We start from the raw sequence: 22,449 nt of genomic DNA on the forward strand, positions 1-22,449 counted from the left end.
AACTTGCGCCGATGCAGCAAAAATAGGGTTGCCTCAATGACAGCTTAGATTGAATTAAATTGACAGTTGGCAACAAAACGGTTATTGCTATCGGTTCATAGTTATCGGATATTCTCGCAATTTTCCCACTTTTTTTACGATATTTCTTTGAGAAGTTTAAGAACTGTTCAATTATAACTATATGTTCAGTAAGACCCGTGCTCTTAAAGTGCCATACGTGTAGGAAAATGAAAGAAAACATAACTCGCAAATTTGTTATATGTATATATGTATTTCAACAACATCGATATTTTTTCCAGTTCATATAGCGCAGTAATTCGAGAGGATAATCTAATAAAAATAAATAACAAATAAAAATAGAGCCTTGAGGAATACGATGCTCGTTAGCTGCAGCAGCGTGAAATGGCGCAGCGCTTATGTAGCCAAAATTGAAGGCCTTTACGGTAAAAATGGTAAAATATGCAATGGAATGCACGTTAGCGTTGTTGTCTTAAGTTTCGAAATGTTTATATATGGCCGTTACGTAGCCCATAACCTGCTGCCAGTCTGGTCGTTCCTGAAGGCACATCTCATCAATGTTCTAGGAAAAAAAAAACCATATTTAATCCCACAACAACGTACACCCGCTACCGCGCCATTACTTACCAACGAAGTCTGAATGCCGACACTCTCCGCAGCAGCAAAGGCCAAACTAAAATTACGCCGTTTATCGTTCTGGTTAAGCTTATCGTAGGGCACACGGTCGGGCAAGTAGGTATGCATGATGGCGCACAGGGCCAGTCCATCGTTCCATGAAGAGCTAAAGTTTGTGATGTCGATATTTCGATATCCTACGGTTTTATTCTGGCACCACTTCAGTAGTGCATTGCGCTTCGAGCCTCCATTTTTTACCAGCGCGTTCAGGGGGTCTTTTCTTTCACCTATTCAAGTACAAATTAAGAAATATTTAGTGATGAATCCAATCGCGTATAGCAAGATAATATGGATTAAATCGTTACATTTTCAATCAAATTTTGGAGTAATTTTGCAACTACATATCCAAACGTTACCGCACAGTTTAAAATCACACGAAAAACATGTTTTTAAACATAAAAATGGTAAGGTTGCTAGCAATCATACAGCGTTTTACAGTTCACCTAGCAACCGGTGCAGTGTATGTAGAACATCAAGAATGATAGCCTACTGCAGAGTATTTGATGTAGAATAGCAAAACCCACAAGTGGCAACACAAACCGGTAAGTAGAATATCCATCACTTTCTAGGATCTACCAGAATGAAAGTTGTCTCATGGATGCTCGAAGTAGAGACGATCAGTTGAAAGGTACAGGATAAGGTAGGCTATGATCGCTTTTTCGCATCAGAAAACGAGCGCGAATCACAACAATCCTCGCAAAAGTATGTTTTCGACCGGAAAGCGATTTTCCCCTACTTTTACCTGCACCCCTCAACTGGTCGTGCCTACTACAAACATTCACGCGACAACTTTCATTCTGGTAGATCCTAGAAAGTGATGGATATTCTACTTACCGGTTTGTGTTGCCACTTGTGGGTTTTGCTATTCTACATCAAATACTCTGCAGTAGGCTATCATTCTTGATGTTCTACATACACTGCCCCGGTTGCTAGGTGAGCTGTAAAACGCTGTAAAGGCATAAAACTTAAATTTAATTTCACATACTTATGTCGTTGTAGCTATTTCGTCTCACAAAATCCATTGTTTTATGGGATATAATTGCAGGGTTTAGTGCCGCATTGCAACCATTATTGCTGGTGATAAGGTTGGACTTTTTCATCAGCAACACTGAGTCTACAAACGAAGTTGAAAATAAAAAGAAATAATGGAGAGACATTTGTAGGGGAAGAAGACAAGATTCACGAAATAAACAGCAGATGTCCAAGCTGAATATGGAAGATGGACCTAAGCTTACTGCCAACATGTTTAATGTGAACCCTTAGAAAGAAATTATACAAACACTGAACCGACCGTTAGTAAATAATAATACGTCGACTAACTAAAACAACAAAATACTTGAATACCAAATAGATACGAGAGAAGATTACGTATGATAATCACGTGAAATATTTTAATATTAAATACCAAGAAAAAAGAAATAATTAAAATACTTACTTAACTAGTAGAGTTAGTACTATTTAGTAATGGCCTTTCCGGGGTCATTGTTAGTAGTCTTCAACAATTTTGAAGATAATATGTAAAGCAACTAAACATAATGCTTGTATGCAAACAAGACAAATATGATTGCTCAGCAACGCTGTCATGCATTAGTTTTAGTAATTAAGAATAGACAAACAAAATAGAGTCTGAGTTTAGAGACATGGATTGGCGAACTGCAATTGAGATTTTTTACATACTATAAACGTTATCTATTTCATTAAGCCGTAATTAATCTCCTAATATTAATTTTCTCAAGTGACTTTCTTGAATTGCAATTTAAATGTTTTAAACGGAAATTTCATCTAAAGCCGATCGAAAACAGTCAACCCACGATAACATGTTTGTAAAATACTACGTAAAACAATCTGTTGTGCAGTCTCTGGCTGTGATGGGTATGGGTTTGCCACGATGCGTTTAGGTGAAACCATTTGGATTGTTCCGAGGTACATATAGACATAGTAAGTGTAAAATAAGGTGGAAGGATAGTGCTGGAGAAGCCCTCAACAAGCAGGAAAGCAGAAGTCATCAGTAAAACGGATTTGAAGCTCATTGAAACAGGGACAACTCACTATTCGACCGTACTACCAATTAAGTAAAAAACTAATGCTTAAATTTTATTTATCAGATTAATATGTGACGATTTCGTATCTACGTTATCTCGGTTTGACTGTAAAGAGGGGCAGGGAAGTGCGATTATGAAAATATTTCGGATTTTTTGATAAATATATGTGACTTCAAGCAAAATAAAAACATGAAGACAAAATCAATAAAATCAAAATATTAAAATAAACCTTTTACAAAAAATAAGTAGGCATTCAATTTCTTCCTAGTCTTGTTGTTAAGGTTCCTAGAATTAATTAAACCATATTCGGTCTTGTTCGATTTGTGCCTCACGTCGAGGTAAAATGAAAAGTACAGAATTTTGTTATTTTGTTTTTTACTTTTCCGAGAGCATACTTATAAATTGATACAGTCCCTTTATTAAGCTTTAATGGTTAGAGACACGTGCAGAGTGTTTGTGTTACGTTTTTCACCATATATTCCACTCCAACAAACTGATAAAATGCTCACGCATGCTCCATTACTTTTTGATGCAGTGTTATAAATATATATATAATGATTTTAAAAGGGTTTATTTGGATAGGAAAGATATAAAACAAAAAACAAAAGCTACTAGACTAGTGCAACTTACAACTCGGTGCAGCATGCTACTACTACTTGGGGTACCACTTGGGTGGACGGTGCTGTAGTTTATTACCTGCCGAAGCGATGGGTTTGGAATTGCTGTTCACATTGCTTCCGACGGTCGGTTGCTGCTGCTCCCGCAGCGGGCTTTTGGTGGGCAACGATGACTGAACGATAGCCGGCGACTGCATGGATATTTGCTGAAAACAAATTCAATCAAGCGGTTGGTCAAAAATTTGCCAATGCGTATAAAAACCAGAACTTACAAGGACGTTGTTCTCGTCATTATTATTGCCATTCACGTGACTTTTGACAACGTTGTTACTCATACTGTTGGTTTCATTGTTGTTGATAGTGTTATTGTTGGTAGTGCTAATCGAGGAATGTTTCGTTGGAACGGCTGGGTTGGCATCCGCTGGAATGCTGTTGATGCTGGAACTCGAACTGCATCGCGATTCGGAGTTTAGTTTGGTCTGCGGGCAAATGGTAAATAACACAAGACATCATGAAGCAATTTTGAGTTGCAAAGCCATATGCAAAATAAAATATCGTGTGCTTGAATCTAGCGATTACGTTACCTGTTTGGCTGAATTCTCAATACTCTCGATAAGACTCTTAACCGATAGCCTCGAATCTTGCCGCTGGATGGCGGACTTCTGTTGCCGACGTACGGCCATTTCCTGCTGCACGGTGGTGATGAGAGAATTTTGTGATTCTTTCGAAGTCAGCACTGTAATAGTGATCGGAACAACCATCAAATGAAAACATTAACAAACATAACGCATCGATAAGGTTAAGGGGGCTAGTACTATTTAAATGCAAAGAACAAGCTTCAGAAATTCTCAAGGCAGAAAACAAGATACAAACGATCAAACAGCACAAACAACACAAACTAGTAGCAAATGAAAGCACATTTATAAACATGCAAAACCGAACGAAAAACAAACTTACTAGACTTATCATGCACAAATGAACTACCCTTCTCTTGAATACTTTTACGATGTGGGATATTTTCGTACAACGACTCGGAAGTTTGCGGAGCAGCTGCAACCTTAGTACGGTTCAGCATAAACTTTGTGTTCGTTTTCAACGGCAGTTGCGGTGCAATGGTAGCTGCAGGTTTTAAATCTCTGGCCATTTGTCCATGCTTGCGCCTTCGCAGCTCTTCCTCCAGCACAAACTGATTCGTTTCTTCATCGATGACGTAAACGATCGTTGTCTTTTGCCCCATGGCAAGGCTTTGCTCACTGTCCGTTCGGGGTAACGGCTGAGGTTTACGTATCTCTGCTTTCGGTTCGTTCTGAGCGTTAAGAAAATTCGTAGTCAATTGCAGCTGATTGCTACCTTTTCGGACGCTCTCTGTTGCTTTCTTACGCGACTCGAAGCCCTCCGTTCGATACGCGCGCAATGCGTTCGTGTCAAGCTGCCTCTGCATATTGGCCGTGGTTTCCTCACCGTGTCTCGGAGCCAACTCGAGACGTTCCATTTTGGCTAGATTATTAAGACTCGAGCCACTGATCGATCGATCGTAGCGAAATTTACGAAATTTACTCAAATTCGAGCAAGGCTTCTGCGACATTCGATCAATGTCCGGAAGAATAAGATCGTCGGTGCTTTTCGAGTAAAACAATCCGGATCCGAAGTTTGCTGATGCGAGTCCACGCTGTCCGTGATAGCGCTGTGAACTCGCTTCGAAATCTTCGCCACGAGCCGTGGAACGTAAATCTTGTGTGCTCTTTGAAGCAAACCGTGGAATCGGTTTAAACAGCGCAAAGGAGCTGTTTGTTGTTAAGCTTTCCGTGCTTAATGATGCCGCGATTGGCCGGAATGCGGGTGGATTGACACGATATTCACCAGCTTCGTCGGACAAATCGTCATCATTCGCACTGCCACTTCCGGTCTCGGACGTCGGCGTGTAACCTTGCTGTTCATCGCCGAACGGAGTTGCTTTTCGTGGCGTGGGCATCAGTTCCGATTCATCCAGGTCGGATTCGCTGAAGTCGTGGCTCTCGGAGGACTCAACACTCGATGCAGCATCGGCAAAGCGTACAACCATTTTGGGTGGTTTCGATTTTGGTAGTGGCGGTGGTACATCCGAATCAGAATCTTGTAGTGCCGGAGGAGGAACGGTAGACTTTACTTTAAGCTGCCAGTTGTCTGCGGCAGGTGCGACAGTAGCATCGCTCGTTTGTGTTAGTTTACGATCGAATGAAAAACTGGACATTTGCTTACGAAGCAATTGAACACGTTGTGAAAATTCATCCACATTCCGGTCGAACATGTTAAGGTTTTCGGTCGAAGCATAAAGATCCTGTTTGAGTACGTTCAAACGTTCGTAGCTCAACTGTACATCATCTGCGTTTCCCATACCTTTAAGGGACTCTGTGAAATATTAAACTTTTGTTACAACGTGAACTAAAGTGCCAATAACAAGCACTTTGTTTCGATAAGCTTTGCTTTGGAACATGCTGTGCTTTTTATGGCTTTTGCTTTGTTATAACTCTGTGGAGAAGCCTATTTTTGTCTCAAACATCCTATAAAATTACTATCTACTGTTACTAATAATTTTAAAATAGCATTATTAACAATGATTTAATGGATTATTATTATTTAAAAAAAAAATGAATAAAAGTGTATCGATGCGTTTTTCATAAATCTACAAAACAACATATCCACCAAAATATGTTTGAAAAGACATGCAAATTTATCTCATATGTTTGGAAGTCTAGTACTACCAAAGGAAACATGATTCAACTCTAAAACTCACAAACTAACCCACGGTAACGATGTACTTACGTTTGTTGAGTTGTTCGATCTGCTGCTCGAGCACGCGCACCTTCTCCCGCAGTGCCTTGTTGTCTAAGGCTAGCTTTTCGCGTGCGTTTTGTGCTTCAGTCTTAAAGTCGTTCGCCACTCGTACCGTCATCAGGAGATCGGACTGGAAGTGCTCCCACTCGTCCGCTTCCTGCTTCCTAAGCCTAGATTCTTGGTTTAGTTCCTCAGTCTTTTCCATCAGTTTACGCTCGGTTTCACCGAGATGCTTCTGCGTTTCGGAAAACAGCGTTTCAAGTTGGCATTTATCCTCCAGGAGGCATTTGTTTTGAATCTGTGGAAGCGTGAAGAGAAGAAGAAACGCACGTAATAAAACGGTAGTATTTCTTAGTGGACACAGGGTAAAATTACAGGGTAGGTTAGACTAGTTACCTGCAACTCGTTAACCGATTCCTGCAGCTGCTGAAAATCGGTTGCTATCTTTTGCTTCTCCTGGATCACGGTTTCATTCTTGTACTCCAAGTCCGAGATAAGACATTTGGCGTTATTTCGCACGACCTTGCACTCCTCGTTGAGGCGCGCCAGCTGATCCTTCAGCTTCTGCACTTCGCACTGACTGATCGAAACCTGCTCCTGCAGCGACGCAACCTGTGTCTCGAGCTGATCTTTTTCTTTCCTCGCGGCATCGAGCAGCTCCTCAAGATCCGTTTTATCGCCCATGGCACGGTCCTGCTCGAGCTCATCAATCTTTGCCCGTGCATTCTCCAGCAGCGTCGTCAATCGACTTATCTCAATCAACTTCACCGAAGCATCCTCCTTCGACTCCATGAGCTGGCCGTTCACGTCCTTCTTCTCTGCGTTGGCGGCATCCAGCGACGACTCGAGCAGACTAACGCGCGCCCGGGCACGCGAAACTTCGGCCGTGCGTTCGTCAAGAATTCCCTTCAGCTCGTGCAGCTCACCGTTGAGCTCCTCCTGTTTCAACATCAGCCCTTCCCGCTCGTCTTGGGCACTCTTTAGCAGATCGACCAGCTTCTGCTCCCGGTCCGTGGGTGTAGCGTCCTGGGGGCTCGGCTCACGGAGCAGCAGTTTCTGCAATGTACCGATCTGCGTGCGGGAGTCTTCCAGTTTTTCCGTCTGGCGACACAGCGATTGGAAAATGACATCCTTTTCTTCCACCAGCCGCTCGTTATCGGTTTGCAGTTCCATTATCTGCGATTGGAGGTCGGCCAACTCCTGAAGCGTGGCTTGCAATTCCTCATTCGTAGAGTAATGGGTTTCTTCCATCTGGGAATGATAACAAATGTATGGTAAAATGTTTGCTTTGTTTATTAAATGGTGCGCAACTTAGTAGTGGTAGAAAAATGATTGAATGCACGGTTCTTGATTTCTTTTAAATTTCAATTGGAAATTGAAAATGGGAAAATAAATGCGTTTCGTCACGTTATTCCAGCAACCTTACAAAACCTACCTTTGCTTCAATGTACTGATAATTTTGACATCCCTGTGCACCAACAATTTAATTAATAAACATATTGCAATAATAAATATAATAAACCAATAAACGCAACCAATGAATCTGAACCTTCTTGTTCATGAAAAGCTTTATAATTCTCAAATATTTATGAAACCCAGAAAAGTTACTAACTTTGCGAACTTTCTGGTTGCTCGATGAATCAGGATCAGCAAAGAATCAAGAGGTTGGTACGTCATGAATCTTTGAGATTCATCAATGTCTGAAGAATCATGAGTCTCATGAACTGCATTCAAAACTCATCGAAAGATTCATGAAGCAAATTCAAAACGCAAAACCTTTACCGAACCCTTGTCTAATGTTTAACCCTTTGGCGTATCATACGTGACGCGTAGGCAAAAGAAACAAAAGGAGTACAATTCGTCCAGAAAAATACCAATGACATTGCGTTAATGCCTTTTTCTAAAGGAAGGAAATACACGATTCGGAATGCGGAAGGTAACGAAAATTAATTCAAGCATTTCACGCAGCCGTCCTGCGAATGAGATAAAAGAACATCCATTTACACCAGCGAAAATGAAAGAAAGCATTTGAGAAATGCCCAGATCCGGCCCATTAGCAGCAATTATGAATCGCCATTATATACCCGGGAGCTGGCCATAGGGGAGCGCAAACTAATGCAACGAACGAGCCCCGCTACTTGTGGAAACTTCTTCGGCTTGTTTTATTCTGCAACGCGAAGCGTGCGCGTTGTAAGTACCGGGCAGGTGTGGTTGTTTAAAAAATAAATGCCATAACCGTACAAGACTTACACCGGTTCCCGGCACACTGAGGAATATTGAAAAGAGCCACAAATAAAGGCGATAGTTCCATTTCATTTTTTATTTCGACTTGTTGTAAGTATCTAGGGAACTGAACATTGATTATAGCCAAAGCTTAACAAACAATAAATACATACATTTTTGCTTAACCTAACATACACTAGAGATACGCAACACACGCGCTGAAGTACTTCATTTTCAATACCTAGGATTTCTGCTTGATGTTTCTTACAAAGATCGTGTATTTTACGTCCCGTTAGGGTCCCGTGGTGCATACATCCACGCGGTTATCCGGTGGAGGTGCCCGGCACCAGCGAGACGTGATCGCACCAAGGCTGATCAGCAGAATGATCAACGAAGAAAGCCCCAAAATGATGCCCGTAGTCACGTCATTCAGCGGTGTTCCCGGGTACGGATGCATCGTCATCAGGATCACTTCGGCGCAGCAGTTTAGCAGCGAGAAAATGGTAACCAACACGTAACCTTTTGTGGGTGGAAAATTAGTTAGTTCGCCAGGTGGTTCACATCAATCACACACGGGTTCTTTGACTTACCTGACATATAGTTACGGTTCGGTAGCCAATCACACTGACGGGACTTGAAGCCCAGTATACCGAGTGCGATCGCCGAAAAGCCTGCCAGTATGCCCATATCCAGGTAAAACTCGCGTCCCAACTTTGCCGTCATGTACAGGCTAAGGCCCGAGTTCATGAACCCGCATAGGATCAGCATCAGCGAGACGGCCCCGATCGTGGCCGACGCGTTCGCCATCTTTTGCCAGGATTTGTGCCCGATCGGGGCACCCTGACCCCAGACGGACTTGTCCGGATCCAGCGGCAGCGGTTTTTCGCTGTAGATGTCCGAGTTTAACCGCGGACTAATGATGGCGGTCGTTGGGGGTGATTGTACCGATTGTTGTATCGGTTGAAGCTGTTGGAGCTGGTGTTGCGGTTGCTTCGGAGTGCTGGAAACCATCATCGGTGGCGCGGGTGCCCGACGCTGTGGAGTTGTGCTGGGAGTCAATGTGAAGGGGGATGGTGGTGGCGGTGGCTGGCTACGCCATTGAGGTGTATTCTTCTTCTGCGGCGTGGTTAGCAGCTCGTGGAGTTTCAACGTGGCGGGATTTTTCTTTGGAGTCGTCTCGCCCTGTCCCGGGTGGGTTGCTTTCGAGGGTGTCAAGGCAAGCGATTGCTGCTGCTGCGACGGTGTTGGTGGAAGCTGTGGCTTGGGAGTCTCTCGTCGGGATCCACCGCGTTGCTGCTGGTGGTTCAACCTAGCCGACGGTGTCCTTGCGGGCGAACGATGTATCGCCGTTGGGTCTTCGGCTCCGGTCGCACTGTATCCGCTGTTTCCATTGCTGAGGCACGTTTCATCCTCGTCGTCGGCCACACTCGGTATGATCGCGTATCGGTGCGCTCGCCCATTGTGCATCTGGATGATCTCCTGGTTTTCGTCGACCAGCTCCTCGTCCTCCTCGGTCGGCACCATCTCGAAGCGCTGGTTGTTGCGCTGGTCGTACAAGATGAAAGATTTCGAGCCAAAGTCGGACGAGAACGCATTCTTCAAGCGCGACCCCGAGTGCTGATCGAGCGCCGTCGAGTGGGACGACATCATCGGTGGCAGACTGCGAAACTGATCGGACAGATTGTGCATCTCCTCTTCCTCTGCCTCCTCTCCATCGTCTTCTTGCTGGTCCTGTTCCAGCGTGCGGTCATGCTGGAAGCGCTGCCGTCCGTTCCCGCCCAGGTTCGGCACGCTACCGACACGGTCCAGAAACTCGTCACTGCGTGACGCACCAACACAACCACCGCCACCGAGAGACAGCTGCCTTTCGTCCACAACACTGTACTTGCGTACCACATTGAAGGGAATCTCTTCCACCGGAACCAACGCATAGCGGCTCCCGCTAGCACTGCCAGCGTTGTCCAACGATGCGATCGGCTGCGGTTGTGCCGATCCAGTGGAACCACCAACGGGACCATACCGATCGAGCAGACGCGCATTGACCAACGGTTTTCCCGGTATCGGTGGCGCCACCTGCGGGCCACCGGCCGTGCGTCGATCGAACGAGGCCAGCGAGTGCTGCCGGTTGACGACTTTCGACGAAATGCGATGGTACGATCGGGTAAGCTGTTCGTTGCGTCGCGTACAGCTCGCGGCCGTCATCGTTGCGGCGGCAGAAATCGACACAAGCGAACCACCGCCGGCCATTCCGGCAGTCTTCGCTGCAGCTGGCGTCGTCGGCGCAGAAGAGTAGTACTCGCTCTGCTGGCAAAATGCCGGATTTGTGTAGTTATGCTGGGTCGACATGTTGGTGAGGGCGTTTATTTTCTTCTTTCAAATTAGCTTTATTCTCACGTTGAAACGAACTGACTATTACACTACACGACACAGGGACACTTTTATGATTTTAAGTATTTTTCCACGCGTTTTTTTTTTTGGGTAACGAAACTCTATATACTAGCACTATTAAATCTGTAACATCCCTCCTGAGGCAGAGCGTTTCTGATTGAGCACAGAAAGAGTGCATCCAAAAATCCGTTGGTCCCTAAAACCAACATCGACAACACGTTCCGAGGACGCACATCCTTTCTGCGCAACGGTCGAAAGTGTTCTGCGCAACCCCTGGAACCCAGGGTGTAAAAGGTTCGGGAAACGGGCTTAGAATAGGGCTTTCTTTTTCCTTCCGTCGTTGCCTTTGTGTCCAACCACCAGCAGAGACCTACAACAACCCCCCGTGTGTGCGTTCGACTCAGCGGAGGGGAACGGACGGGCAAAAGTTCGTTAAAAATGTACACACATGAGCTATGTACAAGGGAAGAAAGTCATCGTCAGCATCATTACCATCATCAGAACACGACGGAGCGGTGGTGGTGCACCGTCGTTCCCCCTGGTAGTTTTTAAAATGTGTAACCGTATAATATGCCACCTCTCTTCCCTATGCTGCGACGACAGGGTAGCACGCGCCATCACCGCTTGGGAAGCGGTGCGCAAGGCACGCAGCAGAGCAGGATCAACCGGGGACCAACGTGGCGACACATAGGATACAGAGGGAACCGCTCGATCACATAAGGGACCAAGTGTCCGTACGGTTGGCGGCGCTTTACCTTCATATAACGAGGAGAACAAGTGGGAGAGAGAGGAAGGTACAAAAGAAGAGCATCCATAACCGTAAGGCATTTCCCATCTGCCCGCACATTTCCCGCATCTCTCTCTTTCCCTCCCTCATTAGCCCGTTGACTTAAATCGGAAGTGATCGAAAAAGGCAGCAGACATTCCGTGCCCGTGAAGATTAAAGGCCCGCTGCAGACAGAAAACGAAAAACAGCAGCGCAAAGGACACACCCGGTCCCTAATAAACTTACACACACGTGCGTCACGCGCATGTGTGCGTTTGTGTGGATTACGACCGTTGGCAGCAGGACGAAAACAGCTGTTCCTAGAATTGCTCAAGTTTTCTTAGGGGAAAATCGAGATTCCAAGGATCGGAAGTTGCTTACGATCGAAATATGCATCGATGCTTACGGATAAATATAGTCCAATGATACTTGAATTGTGCACCCCCTACGGATGCAGTCCAAATGACAACGGGAACATGCATGTATCAAGCTGAAATGGACAATTTTCTTCTGCGGTTGAAGGAAAGAAAAAGAACGAACATCTACGAGTTACTCTGCTTCTTGCCAGCTCTCGAGTCTCAAAGCATAAATTTGAAGGCCAGCTGCACCGAAATCGTACATAACACTGGCACGCGCGCCTTTCCGATCGTGTTCTCTGATATGGGTGACCGACGGTATTGATAACAGTGGCCTTATATACCCGACCCCTGCTCAAGGGAGTTATCTACCCTTTGGCCAGCAAGGGTCGGAAGTGATAGAAACACAAATGGCACACCAGTCGGACGACACACCGGTAAACATTGCGCAATGGCAAGAACGTGTAACGTACGGAGAATACTGGCTTGTTGGATTCCATCAAACGTTTCCATTCATTGCAAGAATGTTTCGCTCGAGACAAGCGCATGTTTGTTCTCTTTTTACCGTTGGAAATATGAAACCGGTAGTGAAGGTCGTCTTTCGAAATGCAAAATCTCCACAGGAAGTAGACATAGTTTGTGGCGTGTCACAAACTCGATACGAACTATGTACTGCAAATAATTTACATTATAATTAACATTCAAATGGAACAGTGTGCTTTTAAGAATGAGAAAGTTGATACCTATGGTAACACTGTATGACTAAAGGATTCATCTGCATTTGTCTAAACATGGGGAATCAAAATCCCGATAGAATTGGACTAGATTTTGTCAATTTGACATGAACCGGAGACGACTATGGTAAAAGTGGAGGCATTGAGGAGTGTTCTTCTCATTGTGAAAAAATTAAGCAAACAATGGTTCAATATTAGATGCAATACGTATGCTGTATACATGCACATTAGAGAAAATAACCCTAAAGATTTATTGTTCTTTTGAGAATAAAAAAAACAATTGTTGTTGTTTGTTGATGTTATAGAGGTTTTGAGCTTCTCGGCTACATTCGCCTCTAATAAAACAATTAATTTTATCAATTGCGCATTGTTTAGTAAGGCTTCAAGCTGATCCCTATCCTTTTTAGCTACACCCTGGGAAGCATGAATAGCATCACCATTTCTTTGCCAATAGTTTTTTTTTAAATTTCCATAACATTAGTTTTTTCCAGTTTGGTATGTAATTACATTTATCAGGTTCACAACTTTCAGGTAGGTTACGAGTAAATTAATTTAGTAAGTACTTAAATATATGAGTATTCATAAATTTAAGTAAAATAATTTATGTAAATGGCGGTAAAATAAAAATAGCAGTGCTTTATCAGCAATCGAAGGTATTTCAACAAAAACTCAATCAAAACACCCTCAATTTTTTTTTTTGACAATATAATCAGCATAAACATAAAAAACTCCGATTTATCCTACTGAAAAACGAAATCTAAACTCAACAAAAACTTTGTTCAAGTCAGTTTGTTTCTAGTATTGTTGACTTCATTCTTCTAAGGAGATCCACGCTAAGGTAAGCAATATTGGCAAACATTGGAATTGTCTTCCAATAAATCTGAAGATATGAATATGAAGTGTAACAGCAATAAAAAACTAATGTGGGGTTCGCTATCACTGATAATCAATCATTTGACAAAGTCTGTCTATGTTTGCTTACTTCCTTGCAGTTAACGGTTCATGTGAAATAGGAATTCGTGTGCCTTTAAGGGTTAAATATGGAGCAGTCGAAGAACCCCGACCCAAAAAATCCCTATCTCGGATAGTAAACGTTGTACACATAAAAAAGAACAGGAAAAGCTGTAGCAACAGTTTGGGTCACAAGATCACACAATCTTTTGCGATCCGTCTAATTTCTTATACGGCTTCATTTCGTGCAAAATTGTGTGCCAACAGCAATTACTTCTGCTCGCCATTGGTGTGTTAGATTATGCTTTTCCCCGCCAACCAGGGGATTACACATAAGCGTTATCATTCTAAATTGGAAGTCAAATAAACGATGAACAATTGGAGGTAAATAAGACGGGATGACTTCATTGAATGGCATTTCAATTCGGAACACCGTCGTTGCCGAGATAAGCGCGGACCCAGTGCAAACTATTTCCCCGGTAGCCGTTAGAAGCAAAGGCTACAGACGGTGCATAAGATAAACAAATCGTAAACTGGGTTGGTTGGTTGCGGAACAATTATTGTTTTTTGGATTCTTATCTTTATCACTACGGAACCCTTTAATTCTTATCACTATGGCACAGTTATATGGTAAGAAGCGCTAGATGATGTGAAAGATATACATAGATAACATTAGGTGGAGGAGGAATCAGTCCCACGAAACAAGAGTGTAGTATGTTTTGGAATGTTGTCTAAATTCCATTCCAACTTCAATTCCACAGGTACTATTTTGAAACAAATATTTAAATAACTTCAATGAGGGATTGTCTTGTATAAGGTTGCTTCAAGCACTGTTCAGAACGTAGCATCAATCATATTTTCCACAAAACGTTTGAAAATAGTAACAGAAAACATAGTTGCACAACTCACCTGAATGATTTTATCCTGCAAACAAGCCACGGCAATTTCGCTGCTCGACGATTGCTTGTCCCAATCGGGCGTAACGCACGGTGTTCCATCCGCGTCCATATTCTGGAAGGATCAAGATAAGGAGAGATTAATATAAGGATCAAAGGATGACTTGGGTTCGAGTGTGCGACTCATTGCAAGCAACTTACATTGGGCAGGGCGATTGAGGCCGGTGCCGAGCTGTGCAACCGCTGCGTGTTGCGTATGAGCTGCTGCTTTTCCGAGTCGGACAGCGGCGACTGGACGACGGTTTTCAACCGATCCCGGAGCGATTCGTTCTCGTTTAGCAAACGGTGCAGCTCGCTGTTACTTTGCTCGTGCGATGCCTACAAGCGAAATGACAAAACAAAAAAAAAAACGATCCAGTAAGTGAATATTCCGCGCCGGACAGTCCGATCTCTGTTTTTCCCCCTTCCTCACATCCCACCGCGCTTACCTTTAGTTTAACAATTTCGTCACGCAACAGCAACAACTCCTCCTGGCAGTTGGTCATCTCGTGTACCTTCTCCTCCAGGTGACGGTTTTCTGTTTGAAGCTTCTCCAGATGCGACTGCAGTTCGGCTACGCGTCTACTACTTTTGCCGGGTGATACTGCTACCGCCGCCGCCAGTTGCTCTGGCCCCGCGAAACTGATCGCGGTTAACTGCTCCATGCTCGCACTCATTCCTCCGCTTCCGGCATCGACGGCACGCTCCTGTACCACCAATCCTCCGTCGCCTCCGGAAGGGAATTTGTTCAGATGGTTCGTCGAGGCGGTGCCGCTCGGGTGATGATGCTGTGCCATTTGTGCCATCTGCGACGCCGAGGCCGTCCGGGTGTGTTGCGGATGGTGCGGGTACTGCTGCTGCTGCTGGTGATGATGATGGTGATGGTGATGATGGTGCGAGTGGTCCAGCTTCTCCCGGGATCCGTTGAAACGTTGCTGCGGTCCCAGCAGGCCACCGCCACCACGGGTTGATTGCGCGGGCTTCGCACCGATCGAATACTCTAAGCTTGAGACGGATGCGGCACTCTTCAGCAGGGCACCGCCACCGTTGGCCGACAAACCACCACCAGCCGCGGCACCACCGATGCTAGTGATGCCACCTGTCCCAGCATCCCTAGCGAGGGCACCGGATCCGGGGGATGCCGCCGTCGACGATGACGAAGACGATGACTGATGTTTCGTCCCCGACGGACCTTGGCCTCTGCGGAACAGTGATTTTAATTTGATCATCTTCTTCGTTTGTTCTGCTATCACTGCTTTCCTTCCAGTGCGTTCCGTTTGCAGAAGTGGGATATCGGGAGGAACCCCTGTCGCTTGGCAACAGGTTGTGTAAAGTTTTGCAAATTTTTCTATCGAGGATACTGCTTCAGCACTTGTTACATGGTGACGGCGATGGTTATGCACTTTTATAGAAACATTACACCGTTACTATTCTTCTTCATAGTAACCTTACTAAAAGTAAGCACTTGCTGTTATGCTCAGCGAACGATGGTCAATGGAATGTAAAAGTTCTCCATAAAATCTGTTCACTCGTGATAGAATTGAAAACCCGAAATCAGGTTAACGAATCCGGCGAAAATTGACGCTGCCCCGTAAAACTCTTTTTGCGGACCGCGGCTGGCATTAATTGACCCCTATTAAACGGTTGACCATTCCACCCGGTCACATATTAGATAACTCATTGTTCAGCTGCTTTCTCTCGCTAGTGTTGCTTGTTTTCTTTGTAAAAGACAATGCTTGTACTAATTGTGTTTATTAGGGATGTAGAGTAGTAAAGTAAAGCGGAATTGGAAGTAAAGCGGTCCAAGTATTATAGCTCAAATACTGGACACTAAAATGAAGCAAAATGTGAGTAAACTTTTACTGGCAATTATTATTATTCACTGCTCTCTGCATCTTTATTTAAATGCTTGATTATTGATTGCTTGATAATGTGAGAAATAAATGTCACACAACATATAATAAATGCAAAGCAGAGTATAAGAAAACTTCAATAAAAATATAAAAAACGAGGTTGGGTGCCAAATGAACGAGCAAAAGATGCACAATACCACCAAAAACAGATCCTGGTCGTGTTGCTACTTGAAAATTGATTTTCTCACGTATTAATGTTACGAAATATAGCAACAGTCTTGCCAGATTTGATTATTCAGCATTTGATATAACTGCTTCATAAAACTATGGTCACTCTCACACACCAGTATGACGTATAAGACAATAGTTAGAAAATGGAAGACGATTTGTCCTATTCATGTCATTCTCACAGAGTTAGAGCAATAAAAGTTGTTACTTTAAATCATTTTTGATATAAAACAATACACGATGATACTGACAATAAAACAAAAACGATACATTCAACTACACGTGTTTAACAACGAAACTCAATAAGACATCTCTTATGAACACCTCTCTTATTCAATGTTATACACAGTGCCGAGGTACGATCATGTATATTCCAAGAACATCCACCTCTCAGTGGTATTTGCGAATTTCACAACCAAACTTTTGATATCATTCCAACAATTCCAGTTTAAATTTTCCCACCAACCTTTGCAACATTGACTTCGTCTGCAAGGATTCAAAACCAACCGCGCACCGCCGTTGGTGATGGTCAAAACCAAAACAACAAAAAATAAGTCAGAACCAGAAACAGGTTTCCTTTTGTTTTAAACTGGATTGAACGCTCGGCACGAAAACCCATCCGCATGGGAGCCAACCGTTGCGGATACCGGAACAACTAGAACGTAAGTGGAGCTGATTGAAACGGAGGCAAGGGGCAATTTTAAACTTAAAGGAGAATGGTTTCGCTGTCCCACCAATGCGAGTGTCTTTGTGGCCATCATCTTATGGCGGCGATGGAGCTGTATGTGCGTGTGAATGGTGTACCCCTTCCTCCGTGCGTCAATTGCAATCAGATTGACCTGCGTTGGAAAAATCCGAGAAACGCAGCCGGTGATGCTGGAGGTAAACGAGAGCAATTTGATATGATGTCGACCCAAGCAAGGCACCTTTAGGACACGGGAACGGATGGAGGGCCCAACAGAGCGGTGAGTGGGTGACTACTGGGACCAGACGTAACGAAAACCGGTGCAACCAAAGGTTCGTTAACGGAACGCATTGGCGCGCTGCAGGTTGTGTGTTTGGAACTGCATCACCATCACATAAACAGCTTTCGAATGATCAACGCGATGCATCGGCGAGACACGCGTAAGGTGGACACGGGTTTATTTGCGCTACCCACCCTTCTGCAACTGCCACCGTTTCTCCGGAAAAGGCTAGTTGCATTTGGCCACAGCCGGGTGCATCGATTCACGGATCGCGATGGTGGTGCATGCGACAGTCGTAGACAGACTAATTAATCTTATCGTACCAAGGTCAGGTTTAGTTTCCTTAAATAATCAGCGACCGTGCGCAAAACGGCCGCAGCAGCCATTTCACGGGTCGTTTTGCGGCCCACCAGCTATAAACGAACGCCACCATCGTACGAATCACCCATGCGTTTTACAGGTGTTTTTCTTGCAGCCACACGCTTTGGTAAAATAAAAAAAAAACTAACCACCCAAGCAAGACTGTAAGAAGCTCCAATTAATGCGCCAACGGGCTAATAATGGTATAGCGTAAAGAGAGGCCAGCAAAGGACGGGTGTTGGCGTGGTTTCGGTCTTTAGGTGTTGCAGTTTCATGGGGTGCAACGGTGGTGCAAATCTGTCGCAGATCGAGCTGGGCCACGGGGTGGAAAGTTATTGCTTTTGTTTTGGCTCGGTGCAAGCCGAGCGTGTTAAACCGTTCCTCGAGCCGGCCATTTAATAGCAGTAGGCGATCGCCTGCCATTTAATCCCCCAGTAGGCGATGTTATGAATGGGACGAAAACGGACAGCAAATAATAAATTGCACAAACGGAGTAGGTGATCTTCGTGCACAGTAATCGAATGCAATTATACGAATGCAGTTTAAGTGAAAAATAAGACACCCAAATCTGGTGGTTTTGTACCATTCTAATTGATTGTTACAAATAACTAACACCTTCGAACGGCGGACAGCCATGTTTGGCACGTTACGCAGTCACATGGTGCTCCTCCATATCCGGCTGTATTTATCTATTTCAAGACAAGTTTTAACAGAACGTTTGCTCGCGTCACGGTTTCGCCTCCAGCGACGTGATTTTTCTGGCCGTCTAACAGTGGTTTGCTATAATAAACAGTAATTTCCCTTCTGGTGCAGGCGACTGAGCACGATTTGCAATTCAATTCATAGTGTGTCCGAACACACATTCTTTGGCATGTCATTTCCAGACTACTTCAGACGATCTTGCACCAAGGCTGTTAACAACGCGCAAGCAGCATACTTGATCGCTCGCTAGTGCGTGTAAATTGTTGTAACGCTTCAACGACAGTAGGGTTGCACACGTTCCCTTGCCTCCCGGCGGAGCCTATGCCACCGGGGATTATATTCTATTTCTTGTTTACAAACAACTCATCCAATATGTGGTGTAAAGGTTCGAAGGGAATGTCTTTAAAATCCCCTTGCAACGGCGAAGATAGGCTTGTGCAACTCTCTGTGAGTAGAAAGAATGTTTGTTTGGCACATTGTACCTTCACGTCAGCAGCATACGGACTACACTCTCACAGAGAAAGTTACGGAAAACGCAACGGCTAGACCACCGCATAAAAGGGATCAAACGCGCCAGTTCTCAAAGAGAAAGCAGCCCAGAAACACACATACGGTAAATAATAATGAGCCTTTTCCTCGCGAAGACACACCACCGTCAATTAAAGTGCACAAGGGGTGTGTGGAGTTAGGCTTAGGAGTACCGAAAAATGGTGCGCCAAGTCGGGACTGTCAGACGCAAGGAAGAATTATGAGTTGCGCTCTGGAAGAAAGTGGGCTGGCTGGGAAAAAAACTGGGCAGTTCATCACTACCTCGGCGGCATTGCTGTCCGGAGAGGATTGTTTGTTCACATTCTTATTCAATCACGATCGTTTGACTGGCATTTCTTAGCAATAATCGTATCAGCACCGCTGGAGAAACCTTGTACAGTCTCGACTAATGAATGCACCGATTTTCTTTAGCACACATGAAAACAAGTAGTAGGTGAACTAAACTCCACGAGTTGTGTAAAGTAATTACACGCAATCACTTGGTATTTTCGCACTTAAACACCATGAAACTTTTTGTACAGCACACTTTCCTCCTGTTTAAGCACATACGATTAGGTTTTCGTTTTTGCACACTCGCATTCACCACGGGTACCGTTGTGTACAGCTTCGTGGCGTCCCAAGGCGTTCAGTTGGTGGTTGTCGCTAGCAGCGAAAAAAAAAACAAAACCATCCAAAGGGACAGTTTCATTGCAGGGAAAGAAAACACAACACATACACATTACAGCCAATCTCGAGCTGGTAGGCCGGGAAACTAGTGTAAAAGCCTACATAGAGCACCTCAAACTCAACTCTTCTTAACGCGAGTTAAATGCGAACACAACTACGACGAGGAAAACAACCACCGCGGCTTATAGCGAAGATGAGAACGATCCACTTTGGAAGACGGAACGATCCGACCGGACGAATCAAACTGTGTAGACTGCACTGCTTGTCGGTACGTCTCCGCGGTTCAATCGCGGCACACAAGCCAACTGTCAAACAGGCGAACCGGTTCTGCGGTACTGGACCGAACCGTTCGACGATCGCTGTCAAACTGATCGCCGTTGTTCCGAGTTTCGTTTTGAGTTGAATTTAACGAACAAATTGCAGTGCGGATTTTTCGTCCGTAAGATATCCGTAACGATGCACCGGCTCGACTCATCCAACTACTTTAGCTCTAGTTGGTCGGGGTTTCGGCCATCGAAAGCATTACTATGGTTTTTCTTACCGACATGCCCACACCTCACCAGTGGATAAAGGATTTCACGAAGGAACCTCGTAAAATGGAATTATCGCCTAGTCATGGCAAACTTTAAACTAATTAAGACTTCATTGCCATCCAACGCGTTACATCATAAGGCACTGTCGATAATCCAACGCGCTGCTCTTTAATCCTTTCGCAAAATCGAAAGTACATTGGATTGTGCCAGTTGATTACTGTTGTTGCACACATAACAACTAGCATGTTAGCATATACCTAATTGTATTTAGGTTACATAGATCATCGATCGATATCCCGCTTTGCAAATGGAAACAGTCTCAATTCTGATGAAATATACCTACCTCTGCCTTCCGAATCCACTCAGAAGTGGTTTTCTCTTGATAAATGCACGATCCGGAACGGCGGAGGAGCGATTTGGTTGGCTCCTTGTCGGTCGCGTTAGTATTTTAGCGTTTTCGCCACTGTTGGCTCCGGGAGCTGGTGGTGCCCTACGTACCACAACTAAACCTGGCTCGGAAGGACTCGTAATCGTTGAAGGAGCCGACGTGCTGCCACGGCTGGATACTTTCGAAACCTCGGAGCGCCCTGAAATGGAGGACGTACCTGGAACAGCAACCGTTATCGGCCGGTTAACCGGTCTTTGGCTCGATGCCGACACTATCTGCCTATCGAATTCCGATAGCACCGATCTATCGGACGGGGCTCGCCTTATGTTCACCAGAGGGACAGCAGCATTCAACTGTGCTGAGGTTATCGAAGAATTTCTGGCAATATTTACGTGGTTCAATCGCTTCTTATTGATTTTTGCCGTTCGATTTCCAACACCCTTCAACGGGACAGCCTGGAAGAGAGAAGAACAAGGGGACAAAATATAATTAAAACTATTTCGCCAAGGTCATTGCGTTTAGGTTTTATGTACAGTTCCGTTACACAGCCCTTGCGTAGGTTGACTGTTATCTTATTGTCACATCGACAGAATCGAGCGATAAAGAAAAGGTTACACATCACAGTCTACTGTACAGAATTTTCCTATGACGATGTACTTATCGCAGAAACCACCTACCGCCATCTTCGAAGAGGATCCTTTAAGAAACTTGCCACTTTTGTTTTCGTTCGCTACATCTGAAGGGTTTTGTGGCGGATTTGCTGCCTGCACGACCTCGTCAATAGATTCGAACGTATAATCGTCGTGCTGCCAGGAAAATACATTTCGCAGCTTTTGTCGTAAACTGCCCATTCTATCGTAATTTGTCCACACGTTGTATACTCTTGACGGTCAACTGTACTACTAACATTACGTCGGCTAATGAAGCATACAAGCAGGTACATCCATTCATTCGAATTGCTGGAAACTGATAAGATACCGCTGATACGGTTTGGTCGAGTGGTCGTGTAAAAATAAAACTTCTTCCATTCGGACTGTGACGCTATCAATTGATTCCAAGGGAGTGAATTGATACGTACCTTATGTTCCAATCATACGAATTAATTTGAAACAATTGCATTTGAAAATATTATGTACAAACACTTCATCTCACAATTGCATCTATAATTTTGCTTGTACGGCGACCAACTAATACGGAATTTTGAGTAGCACATGAAGCTAACTCGTATTGCATTTATTTTATCTGAATGATTAATCTGCACTATTGGGTTTATATATTTTCGCAACAGAATATCACGAGTTAGCATTAAAGTTTACACAAAAAAACCGCTTAAAAATGTCAGGAGAATGTGTCGCATTGTTTGTAAACAACATTTACCGGCTACTTACCAAACGGACTGCCTACAGAACGAGCGTATTTTGCATGGACAGGAAAAAATCGATGCATCGGCGCTTATGTTTATTTTTGATAGAGCACGCATTTCATCGATTCAATTTCCTTTAGCCAATTCACATTGTAGCAATAGCATAGCCAGCTGCAGTCGCAAACTTCATTTGCATACAGCGTATAACATTTCGTCCGCAGTATTTGCCGCAATGCAGTTTTGAAAGTACCATACAAATTAACACAAACCACTTTCACAAAACGTAAATGAAAACATTAAAAGGATTTCTGTTGTGTCTGTAC

General features: G+C 44.3%; 2 protein-coding genes across 2 annotated transcripts; both read right to left on the reverse strand.

The window, feature by feature from the left end:
• Window positions 1-257: 257 nt before the first annotated feature.
• Window positions 258-21,614, reverse strand: LOC131271974 (cytospin-A). The gene is made up of 14 exons (XM_058273572.1): window positions 21,441-21,614; window positions 20,719-21,218; window positions 14,969-15,719; window positions 14,682-14,858; window positions 14,494-14,595; window positions 6,563-7,417; window positions 6,155-6,464; window positions 4,310-5,740; window positions 3,937-4,088; window positions 3,625-3,831; window positions 3,432-3,558; window positions 1,679-1,807; window positions 646-920; window positions 258-580 (listed from the first exon to the last, which is right to left on the reverse strand). Exons 1-14 carry the CDS (start codon window positions 21,612-21,614, stop codon window positions 491-493), a joined length of 5,280 nt encoding a protein of 1,759 aa, XP_058129555.1. The 3' UTR covers window positions 258-490.
• LOC131271980 (uncharacterized) lies at window positions 8,682-10,735 on the reverse strand. The gene is made up of 2 exons (XM_058273578.1): window positions 8,980-10,735; window positions 8,682-8,908 (listed from the first exon to the last, which is right to left on the reverse strand). Exons 1-2 carry the CDS (start codon window positions 10,733-10,735, stop codon window positions 8,682-8,684), a joined length of 1,983 nt encoding a protein of 660 aa, XP_058129561.1.
• Window positions 21,615-22,449: the final 835 nt, after the last annotated feature.

The sequence above is a fragment of the Anopheles coustani genome, chromosome 3 (assembly GCF_943734705.1).
Source record: "Anopheles coustani chromosome 3, idAnoCousDA_361_x.2, whole genome shotgun sequence".
Taxonomy (NCBI): domain Eukaryota; kingdom Metazoa; phylum Arthropoda; class Insecta; order Diptera; family Culicidae; genus Anopheles; species Anopheles coustani.